Source organism: Acyrthosiphon pisum, chromosome A2, assembly GCF_005508785.2.
Source record: "Acyrthosiphon pisum isolate AL4f chromosome A2, pea_aphid_22Mar2018_4r6ur, whole genome shotgun sequence".
Lineage (NCBI taxonomy): Eukaryota > Metazoa > Arthropoda > Insecta > Hemiptera > Aphididae > Acyrthosiphon > Acyrthosiphon pisum.
This window is the reverse complement of record NC_042495.1, coordinates 898524-910284: the sequence shown is the minus strand read 5'-3', so window position 1 is coordinate 910284 and position 11761 is coordinate 898524. Positions and strand designations below refer to the sequence as shown.

General features: G+C 31.4%; 2 protein-coding genes across 4 annotated transcripts in view; one reads left to right on the top strand and one right to left on the bottom strand.

Moving 5' to 3' along the window:
• Positions 1-3336, bottom strand: part of LOC100165658 (E3 SUMO-protein ligase PIAS2) — a 13451-nt gene extending 10115 nt beyond the window's left edge. The window contains exon 1 of the mRNA XM_016800377.2: positions 2951-3336. The gene's annotated coding sequence lies outside the window, so the exon portion shown is untranslated. The remainder of the gene's footprint in view (positions 1-2950) is intronic.
• A 438-nt stretch (positions 3337-3774) lies between these two features.
• On the top strand, positions 3775-10862 carry LOC100162241 (zinc finger CCCH domain-containing protein 18). 3 transcript variants are annotated; one of them, XM_016800375.2, is made up of 15 exons: positions 3775-4318; positions 4810-4950; positions 5213-5779; positions 5842-6185; positions 6251-6380; positions 6451-6540; positions 6619-6785; positions 6849-7166; positions 7239-7406; positions 7458-7612; positions 8161-8287; positions 8349-8574; positions 8634-8703; positions 8797-8873; positions 10254-10595. In XM_016800375.2, the coding sequence occupies exons 3-15, from the start codon at positions 5237-5239 to the stop codon at positions 10353-10355; spliced, it is 2517 nt and encodes an 838-aa protein (XP_016655864.1). In that variant the 5' UTR covers positions 3775-4318; positions 4810-4950; positions 5213-5236; the 3' UTR covers positions 10356-10595. The 3 variants fall into 3 exon arrangements, with proteins under 3 accessions (XP_016655864.1, XP_008190154.1, XP_001952058.2); XM_008191932.3 differs by lacking the exon at positions 4810-4950 and having other exon boundaries at positions 10254-10862; XM_001952023.5 differs by lacking the exon at positions 4810-4950 and having other exon boundaries at positions 3776-4318; positions 7470-7612.
• Positions 10863-11761: the final 899 nt, after the last annotated feature.

Sequence of the window (11761 nt, the reverse complement as noted above, 5' to 3'; positions counted from 1 at the left end):
ATCGTAAAACCAACGAGAGGGCACAGATAATGCTGTTACCTAAAAGTTTGATAATAGGTCAATTCACTCTAAAATCAAAAATGACAACACCCTATTGAAACTAGTGAACGAAAATTTGCTATGTCGTACGTTTGTAAGACGGAGACAACACATGCGGATACGACGTCCTCTTAAGAGGTTCCCCCGTCCAGGGGGACCATGCCCCCCGGGCTCGATAGTTAGAATTTATTTAGGGGCCTCAGATTCATCGATTATTTTTTTCACTATAGGCTATAACACTACATAAATCACCTAAAAAAAATCGATGATTATTTAGTGAGGAAAAAAGCTTGTAAATTAAAATTTATAAATAAAGTTATTATTCATTATTTATTGCTATGTACCTAGTACCTATATATATTTATGATAACGAGTACCTAATATTAAACAATATAATATAATATATATTATTTTTTTTTTCCCCTCATTTAAAGCTTTGGCCCCTGGGCCTCAAAATGTCTTAATCCGGGCTTGTGACTGTAACAGATAATGTGTCTATAGTACGACCGTATTGTATACGGCGTACGTTTCTTAGTGCAATAAGCTGAGGAAGAGAGCGAAGAAATCGCATTTAAAGTACCGTCTGTTTCGGAAATTTATTTTTATATTGATCAGGTGCATACTTTTGTTACGGTAAACAGTGATATACGCTAGAGGTATCAATGGCATTAAACAAATTTTTAATTTTGTTAAAAAATTGTATTCAAATTTTATAATTTTGTTTATACAAACCACTATATAGATTGTTTTTCAAACAAATCGTATACATATACTATATTATATAGTAATATGTACTTTTATTAAAAATTATAAATACCTACCTTGAATGTTTAAATATATAATCTTAAATAAAATTATATAGTAAAAAATTTGTTTAATAAATCAATTTTTCAAAAAAATTAAGTTACTTTTTATAATTAGGATATAACGAAGGTCGGTTACAACGATCAGATTTCCTAGGTCCCTTAAGGCGCCTGGTGCCGGTGCCATTATGTCCTAAAAAATACATTAAGGGAATAACGATACCGACCGCCTTGTAAAATCAACCAAATTTCAAATTTTTTTTTTTTAATTACTATATAGAAGGAAATATTCTACAGCCCGAATCGATCTCTGTTTTTCAATATTTTTTTTCAAATTTTATAATTTCTCTAAAAAAATACAAGATAAAAAGCATTTTTTTTACAATTTTTTCAATTATACAGTTATTTGAAATAAAATATAAAATTCCCCCCACCCCAAAAAAAAAAAAAAAATAGGTATCAGGTAGTAGATTAGTGGAAAAGTCTTAAATTTGAGGTGGCAACTAAAATATTCAATTTAATTTTCAAATTTTATAGAATCGTGGAAAATTTGACAAACTGGCACCAGGACCCTTAAAGATCGTTATAAGCGAATTTTACTGTATTTTTGTTTTAGTGTATCTTAATATTTTATACTTATTAGTTATTACTCATTTTACAAACATTATTATCCAAAATATGATGCTATGTAAATATGACTTAGAAGTACACTACAATCAGCAAATTTTGTTTTAACATAAATACATTTTTGGGCTAGGTACAGATATTTTCATTTTCTAGCCGATTGCTAACCTAATCTAACGTTTTGCTCATCATTATCACCATAGAAATAAATAAAATTTAAAAATTATCTTATTCCCATTAGGTACACCTAACTATATAATATACAATTAATTACATATTAATACATATTTATGATTCCTAAATTTTCTCCAAACTGGAAAATATTGAGTAACGTGCTTTTTTCTATCAGTCAAAAAGAAGTAAGATTTTTATTTCAAGATTTTTTGGAAATAATTCTTTTTGGTATAATGGCCCGCACCCACAATTTACCTTGGGGTAATCACCTAGAAAAATAATTTTAGTGTGAAAAGGCCTTTACATTAAATTTAAATAAGAGCAACAAGTTTTACAAACACTTTTAAATTTAGTGAATTACAAAAAAATTTTGAAATACAAGTTAAGAACGTTAACTCTGCGAGGATATTTATAGGCTAAATTCCTGGTATTTAAATGTAGCTTAATACATTACAATAAACCTATATTATACAATTATTTTTTCGTTCGCCAGATCCTGCCATCACACTTGCCGTAACAGTTTTGTTCTTCCCTACATATTTTGGTATCGCTTCCTTTCTCTTCTTTTCTTCTAACTGAATAACTGATAATTCTGCCTTTGGCCAATTTTATTTAATTAGGTATTTAAATGGAATTATTATTTAGTTTAATCGTAACTGTTACTGACCATTAATATTAATGGTTTTTGCTAAAAAATTAATTTTGCAAGTTGGTATTACAATCTGTGAGCGTAATAATCAACAAACAAATGTGAACAAATTGATTTGTTGTTAATTTATTTTCCATAGTTGTCACACAACCTTTGTAACCCATCGTCATATATATTTAAAATTAAATTGTGACTATTAGAGCGTAGTATTTAACAAAGGGTAGTAACTATATACCAGTAGCTACATGTAATGTATGACGCCGTGTCAATACATTGATATATATTAAATACAAGAAATATACATTTAAGTAAATCAAAATTTTATTTTTAAATATAAATGAGATTCAAAAATCATGTTTTACAATTCAAATTGGAGGGAAAGAAATTAAATATGGTAATTAAATATCTTATTAGTTATTACAAACAATTATAACTAAGTACAGCAACTACAGATAATAAATAATTATCTTATTATCAACAATCATAACTATGTATAGGTAACTAACGGATAGATACAACAGTGATGTGAGGTGTTCTAAACTTATGTTAAGAAACCAAAAATCAAAAATGAGCACTGCTACTAAAAAGAATTTATGCCAATGTCCTATTATGATTTCAAGAACTATATTGAAATATTTAGAAAGTATTAAACAATAATTACCTGTAATAGTATTTCTTTTTTTCTTGAAATTGAACTGAACGTCAAAATTAATTTGAACAATCAATACGGTTGTGATTGTCGTTGGAAGATTTAACACGACGAGCCGACTACCATTTGACCATGACGCTTTACTTAATCACTTCTGATGAAAACTTTGATTTTGGTGTAGCACTAAAGACACAAAGCGCGAGGTACGGAAACGCGGTTGTCGCTGCTGGAACGATTGTTATAGAACTGGAACGCCGAATTGGACATGAAATCACGTACGTCGTTATGATGATGAATATTAAATAACAATCAATTATCAACAAGACGAACAACTATGAGAGGAACACTCAATGCGAGCTGTCGAGCCCGTTGGACGCTGGTCATGTTATCCGATGGCAAGTAACCACCATAGGCTAACAAAAACTTCTATGGAGGTAAGCGACAGTGTAGCCCCACGCCCCGTGAAACATGTGGACACGTATGACAATTCTACAGCCGAACGATCCCGCGCACGAACCGACGGCAGTTTTCTCCTTCCCACTGATACAAGATATACCTAAATTGCTAAAATTATCCTCACTGTTTAAGATATTATACTGAATAAATAATTAATATAGTATAGAGATTTTAAATAATTTTAATATTGAAGATATTATTTAAAATCTCCGAGTATAAATAGTATCTTAAACGACTTAAGCCGTGATTACTGAATATACTGTATATTATCATAAATCGTGTATCGATGGCGGGCACTCGCATTACCGGGCACCACGATAATGCATCACCGCGGCCGGTGCACGCACTGCTGAGCGTCGCTGATGCGCTCGCTCGACGTCCGTCAACTCCATCGAGGCATCCACAATACACTGCACTACTGCAGTTAGTATACTTATCTAATATCTATGTTCCACAGTCGATTACACCTACAAAATAGTTCGACGACGACGTCCGCATCGCAACCGGACCTACCGCAGCCACCGCCACCACCAGGCACCAACGTTCAACAGCAACAGTATCGAGTAGCCATTAGCCGAGTTGCCGCACCGATCTTAACTCGCGGCCATTTTGATCGCCGTTTTCGCTGCGATTCGTCGGCCCTGCCGTCTTACCAATTACCAGTGCGTGTGCTCGGCGGCCGTCCGGTGCGTGTGCCTTTCAGCGCGCGACGCACTCTGTCTCCGAGGGCTCCCTCCGAACATCGTCATCGGGCGGTCTGAGAACTACGTCGTCGCACCGTGACCCATGTTTTAGCTCCAGTCCTGTCTCGCGTATGAGCAACGGGCCCCCAGTGCCCTACTCTCCACCACCACTGCCGCCTAACTACCAGAGTCCGGTCCGGCCACTGTCAATTCAGACACCGTCAAGAATCGTACCCAAGAGGTGAGAGAACCGGTGTCCGTGCTTGCACTGGACGACGGACTTATTTTAAAAAAACATTTCATAGTAATATATTATGCGGTAAACGACGACGACGCGGATACACACCGGCAATCGTGTTCGTATTATACACCGTGCTCGTGGCACACACGATTCGCCGCCAGTCATCGTCGTGTTACGTGTGTTTTGTCATTTCGTTATCGTTGTTATTAATTATTATTGTCTTAGGACGACGGTTATAATAATTATAATAATAATATGATGTCGAAATATATATCATAATAATATATTATGAACCATTATAATAACAATAATAATAATATAAATAATTTATTTGTGCATTTTATCTTCTTCTTTCTTCTATTAGTTTTCAGCGAAAAAAATAAGAGCATTTTTTGTATCGACGACTTTTTTAAACTTAATTCAAGCCGAGAGTACATTTAGATATACCGGATATCCGATTAAATTTGTTTTATTTTTTTTATTTAAATCAGTTAGTTTGTGTCGTGAAAGTCGATCGTGTGTTGCTCTATTTTCCGTAAACTTATTCCAAGTATTAAAGTTATGTATTTATCGCCAAAAAGTGTGTTCCCGTTATATATTTCGGCACCTCGATATGCTCGCTGCGATGGAAGGTAAGATCTACCAGAAAACAGCGATCTTTGGGCGGGCTGGGCTTTTTACAGGATAAATGGTCGTTCTACTGATATATACCTATACATTTCATCATTTAATTTATTCGTTTAATTTGAAACTTTTCAATGTTCTAATACAAAGGATTCATTACAAGTTCAGGATTATATTTTTAGACAAATTTCACCTATGCTTCATATCCTGAACTTTTTATATTCATCATTTTAAACATAGAATAGTCTAATGGAAATTATGTATGCTTAGGAGTTGTATATTTAACGTGCACAAATGGAATCAGACAATTCTTCAAATTCTGATGACTCTCAATCAAATAATTCAAGCAGATCTGCGTCGCCAGACAATCTTATCAGAGAGCAATCTGTCAGTGGTTCACCTTCAGCATCCAGTCATAACTCAGCCCCCAGTCATAATTCTGCCCCACAGAGCCCCGACAATAACACGTCTGGGTCTCAAAGCATTGATAATGGAATACAAAGTCCAGAACAGGACAACGATGATGAAGATGATGATGATCCTCAGTCACCTGATAGTTCATCATCTAAATCAAAAAGTCCTGCTGTCGAACCTTGTAGCCCTGATCATCAACAAAATGATGAGCCACTAAGTCCGAGTTCAGAATCTAGTTCATCGAGTCGTGTATCTTCTACGGCTGGTTCTCCAGACAGAAATAGCCATTCTCGACCGTCATCCAAAGTATCATCAAGAAGCAATGAATCGGATAAAGAAACTAAGGAGCCTCACGATAATTATTTATCGGATGTTTCTGATGAAGACTCAATGGACAATATAAATGATGATAATGCTTCCCAAGTAAACGAATTATTTACACAATTAAATTGGTAAATAGTATTATGTTTTTTTTTTTTTTATAGAAAAGTGCAAAAGAATGGAAAAGCGATAATGACACTTCTTCTCCTTCGAAAGAAATTGTTATTCCAGTTAACGGTCATAATAATCTGGATGTTAAGACTGAGCCTAATGTAGTTAATGATCCTGAAGAACCTTTAGACTTTGAAGCTGATGATGGGGAAGATGGAGAATGCGATGAACCAAAACAAGTTAAAGACGAGACTGAGATAGAAGAAGAAATAGAACCAGAGGAACTTGAAGAAGGTGAAGTTTCTGATGAAGGTGAACATCGGCCAGAAGAAACAGAACCCAGGCCGATATGTCGATTTTATTCGAGAGGACAATGTACCTGGGGTGTAAGCTGTCGGTGAGTAATTTAGTGGTAAAATTGTTTTAAGATCTAAATGAATCTATCAAGAATGGTCTATCTAGATTTTTGCATCCGGGCGTCGCAGACAAAGGCAATTATTCAATGTTTGAAATGGTACGCCCGATACCACCACCTGGTGGCCTACCGCCGTTTTATCCAAATGATTCTTATCGAGCACATGAAAGAACTTTGGTAAATATTGTTTTTAGTTAATCTTTTTTAAACTGTAGTAATATCAACATAAGGGAGTTATATTGATTAGATTCCTGGAGGTCCGATTCCACCAATAAAAAAAGATGATATACCTCCTGTAGAAACTGCTTGGGAACGAGGATTACGTCAAGCTAAAGAGGTAAAAAGCAAATATACATTAAACTGTAAAATAATTCTTTATTAATTTCTTATTAATATTTCTATTACATAATATTAGATACTTAAAAAGTCTAATAAAAAAAAAGAAACTGATATTGACTTTGAAGAAAAAAAAATGAACTTAACATCAAATCAAGAAGAAGTAGAAAAAGAAAATGATTACTACGCACAGCGTCCAACTAGTCCAACTGCTTCACCTGCCCTAAGTCCTCCTATTGAAAGATTGTTAGTACATTAAAAAAAAATTATTAAATAAGTTATTATATTTTAATTTTATTATTTTTATAGTAAACCTGATTTAGAAGCTCGGCATCATAGGGGTCCTCCTCCAGATGCCTATGTGGATGAATTTATGCCACCACAAGTAGATTTTTACCATCACCGACCAGAATTTTGGCCTCCTCATCATGGTCGTCCTTTACCACCACATTTTCCTCCTGGACATCCAATAGATTTTCATGCCCCCCCACGGAGAAATCCATATTTTCCATATCCACCCCCTGATCCTTATTATCATTCAGGTTTGAAACCTCATCACCGAGGCTTGCCTCCTAAATACCCTCCTAATAGAGAAGTAATTATGCAGCGTTCTGAAAAATCTTACAGGTATGATGTTTAATTTTTAAATTTTACATTAATTGTTATTTAAATGCAATATTATATTAATTGATTTTGTAGCCCTCAACCTTCTGGTCATCGCAATAGACGAGACAGGTCATCAAGTCGACCACGTAGAGGAGATGATTGGTCTGATCCATGGATGAGATCTAAATCACCTGGAGGCCGATCTAAACTTAGAGGAAGAAAGAAGTCTTATTCTTCTCATTCTTCATTCTCGTCATCAAGGTACTAAATAGTTTTCATACTTTATCAATTAAATTACATCTTACATCTCAGTAATGTTAATAGGTCTAGCAGCAGTTCAAGCAACTCAACTTATACCTCACGTAGTCGTTCAAGAGGTAGATCTAATTCAATTACAAAAAATAGGAAGAAAGCACCTCCAATGTCATTTAAAACATCCCCTGGCCGTAAGACAAATAGAAAGCCAGGTAATTATTATTCAGTTATTTCATGCTTAAATTCAGACTTGGTTGATATTGTATCTTAAATACATTATTAAATATTATTAATTAATATATTGTAGGTATATATTTCAGAGCATACTGATATTGTTTACTGATGTAAATGTACAAATTTAAGTTTTTAGGAGATAATTATTGTTAATTTATTAAGGTGTTGGAATATATATTTTTAGATTTATTAAATAACTAGTTTACCTAGTTTAAGTAATTAATAAATAATAACTTAAGTTATATTTCATATTATTTGTTTATTATATAAGTATTTCTACCCAAGCTCCTGTTTCTTGTAAATCTAATTTTGTACCATCACTTATGCTTATTATACTAAAATTGTATAGATTGTATGAATCAAAAGCAATTATTTAAGTTAAGATTATTAATAGTTAATAAAATGCCTAAAAAGTATGTCCCAAAAATAACTGTTGACTACCGCCTTGATATTTATTAAAAATGTTTGAACTTAATTAAATTACTATTAATTATAAAATATATCACTAATTTTTACATATTTTTAGAGAGAAATCCTTCTCCTGATGCATTTGACAAAAAACCAATGAGTCGATCAATGAATCCCCCAGTTCCAACTAATAGATGGTCTGTTTCCCCTACAAATACACCAGCTTCTATACAACCTGTACAAAGGTAAGTCTATATTTTTGTTAAATTTTATTTTTGTAAAATATTATACAAAACATTTTTTTAGAGCAAGACAAATGCCAATGCCACCTAGGTTTGCAGTAAATAAACCAAGCGGAGCTAAGTCTCCAGCTACTACTCATACCTCTTCATCTTCGTCAAGCAGTGAATCAGCCTCTGGAACAGGTTCTTCAGAATCTTCTGATTCAAGTGGTTCAGAAACTTCATCTGAAGGAGGGAGTCCAAAACAAAAAAAATTAGGATTATCTCCTAACAAATTACTTAAAAAAAAGGTACGCAAATAAACATACAAGTAATTTTTAATACTCATGTAATAACTAATTTTGTTTAGATGCAAAAGGCGCAAATGAAACTAAATAAGAAGAAAATGGGTGCTCCAACTATTCCTCCAGTTAAAAAAGGTTACATTTATAAAATATATGTTAATAGCTTATATTCAATAGTATTTAATATTTATATAATTTGTTATAATATACCTATTTATTTATTTTTAGAAAAATCAGTTTCTCAAGGGAAAAAGAGATCATTGGAATCTGATAATGATGATACTAAAAGTTCTTCTCCACCAAGAGTAAGTACTACCACGTACAATATTTAATAGAACTCTATACCCGTGTGTGTATATTACCCATCTATAAGCCTAGGCTTATTGATGATTTAATAAAAGATTACTAAATATAACAGTTTTAAAATTTTCATAACTTACTTTAAAATTTAAGTATCAATTTATGTTATATTGTAACATTTTAAACAGTTATAAATGTTCGGATACTTCCTTTATTTCTGATAGTTGAGTTATTTACTACTACAAATAAAAGTTCAAATGGGTTTAAAACAGTTCTAACGTTGCCATTTAAACATTATAAATAAAATCCTATTAGTTTCCTATGACCCTGTTTAATAGTTTTACCTTAAAGTTTGATAATAGGTCATTATGAAAACTAATAACACAAAACAGGTTCTGCTAACCCAATTGTTAAAGTTATTTGTGGAGTCAACACATAGGATTCATTTAAATTAGTGCACGTCTGCAAAGGGGTGTACTGTTGTCTCATGACTGGCCTCTACTAATTCCATTTAGTTAAAGTGTTAGATATTTTCTTATGTTCTGGAATAACTAATTATAAAAAAAAATATTATAAAATTAATACATCATCATTCATAAGAATTTAAAAGATAATACATTTCTTAGCTATTAATAATAATTAGAATATGGAATTATACATATATATATATATACATTTTTTGTCAGCAATCCTTACGAATCATAATCGTTTCTAACTAATGATGACGTTTTTTTCATGTTTCTGCATATTTGATGATCATTGCATATTTTGAAAAATTTAAATACTTATTGCTTATTGAAACGAATATAAATTATGTACTGTTCGCAAAAATGAATAATGGTGGAAAATAAAATTCAGTTGAGACTAAGTTCAGTCGACTAAGAACCTATCATTTTTCAGAGTGGACATATATTATGTGATTTTTTCTCACCATTTAATTTTTATTTGAGTTTTATCTGATGAAATGATGTGCTGCTATCTTTGAAGTTCAGTTCAAAATAATCGATTTTTGTAAATTATTTATGAAAAGTGGGATATATATTATACTTTGCTCTTAATTTGTTTTCAATTTTTTTTCAAACACTGTTCCCTGAAGTGCATTTATGTATTTCAAGGCCACTTGTCAAAGGGTTTAACAATTTTACTGAAAAAAAATATTTGTTTTCTAATATATACCTAATCGAGCAGTTAAATTTATTGTATACGTGTATTTTGTTAATACTACCTATTTTTAAAAATGTATTGCATATTTTCATGTTTTTTACTGCATGCTTTATGGTATATTGTGATGCTTTTTTATGCATACACATTTGTGCTCTATTAATAATTGTAATTATTGAATGCGAAGAAAATTTAATACAATTATATATATAATGTTTTAACAGAAGAAAGGAGGAGCAGCACCATCAAGACGAGAAGAGTTATTAAAACAACTGAAGGCCGTAGAAGATGCCATCGCCCGGAAAAAGTCCAAAGTAGCATTGTAAATAATTTAATTTATTTGAATGATATTAATTCTCGACTTAATAGTTGTTAATTCGATATTATGTATATAGTTTTAAGTACATTAGTATTTTAACATTAAATGATTTTTATCTCATATACATATAATTTGAAAAACAAAATATTTTAATCTTAAATTATATTGTATGTGAGATTGTCAATTTTTTTATATATAAATATATATGACAATATTAATGATATGATTAAAAAAAATTTGAAGAAAATTAATGATTTGTGCGTTTTAAGTCGAGCTTACATTCCAAATGCACTTCTTTGTATTAATAATTTGAGTTCAATCAGAGAATCAAAGTTTGAAATATTTTTAATCCTAAAATTAGAATATATTCTCGACTTAATGTAATATGTTTATCTTAAATGTATTTTGTTTTATAATTATTGTTGTTGGTCTTATATTGACAAATTGAAATGTTGAATTATTTAAATGTACAACATAACTGTGGTAAAACTGAAATATATCGTAAAATTTCTAATATTGTGTAACAAAAAATAAATAATTTTGTAACATGCTAGAGTTTAAACGTTAAAAGTAGGTATGCGAGGAACTTATTATTGATGTTTAAAGAAGATGTATTTTGTTGTGTTTCAAATTTAACTTTAGTCTGCCTAGTTTGAATGCATTGTGTATACGTTCATGTCTGCTGTTAACGAAATCAAAGGTATAAGATAAACACGGTTATTAGATTTTTTTTACATAGAATGTAAATTAATTTTGTACACTTTGGATGTTACTTTGATGAATCTTTGTTTGTAATGTTCAAACATTGTTAGGTAGACATTTAAATCTTCTAATTTGCTGACCATCTTTACGTTTTTGCGGTTTTGCCTTTCTAGAACTAGGTTAAACGGACTATGGTATAAAGAAAAAAAATAATAAATAATTAAACCGAATTTCAAGTGTTTAACTGGTTAAATTACGATTACTAAACTTTACTCGTTAAAATATTAATATAATTATCTTAATTAAGATATATACATTTTTTTTTAATTTCGATACAACAATATTAATAATAATATGAAGAATTGTTGATGGTGACCAGGAGGGTACCTATACTCACTACCTTCACTCATACAAGATTAAATACCATGCCGCGGCCCAATAATTCCGTTTTACAATGGTGTTTTTTTTTCCTGTATATAAAATTTCAAACAGAAAGAGTGCTTCGTTTTCAACATATAGTACCTAATCTTTTAGCAAATTGGATCAAGATGGTACTTTAGAGATGTAATTTTTCGATTTTCTCAATAGTTATTTAATGCCACGGGAAAAACTAACGACAAATTACGAAAAACCGCTAAAAATGGGATTTTAATTTCTCACGCTTTGTTTATCACCATAACGAATAAAAAATTTAAATATTAATTGAACATA

Bases quoted from the DNA above. Each gene is read 5' to 3' on its own strand.
- LOC100162241 (XM_008191932.3), top strand. From the start codon at position 5,237: ATGGAATCAGACAATTCTTCAAATTCTGATGACTCTCAATCAAATAAT. The intron at 5,780-5,841 runs GTAAACGAATTA...TTTTTTTTATAG, and splicing joins ATGATGATAATGCTTCCCAA to AAAAGTGCAAAAGAATGGAA. The intron at 6,786-6,848 runs GTTAGTACATTA...TTATTTTTATAG, and splicing joins AGTCCTCCTATTGAAAGATT to TAAACCTGATTTAGAAGCTC.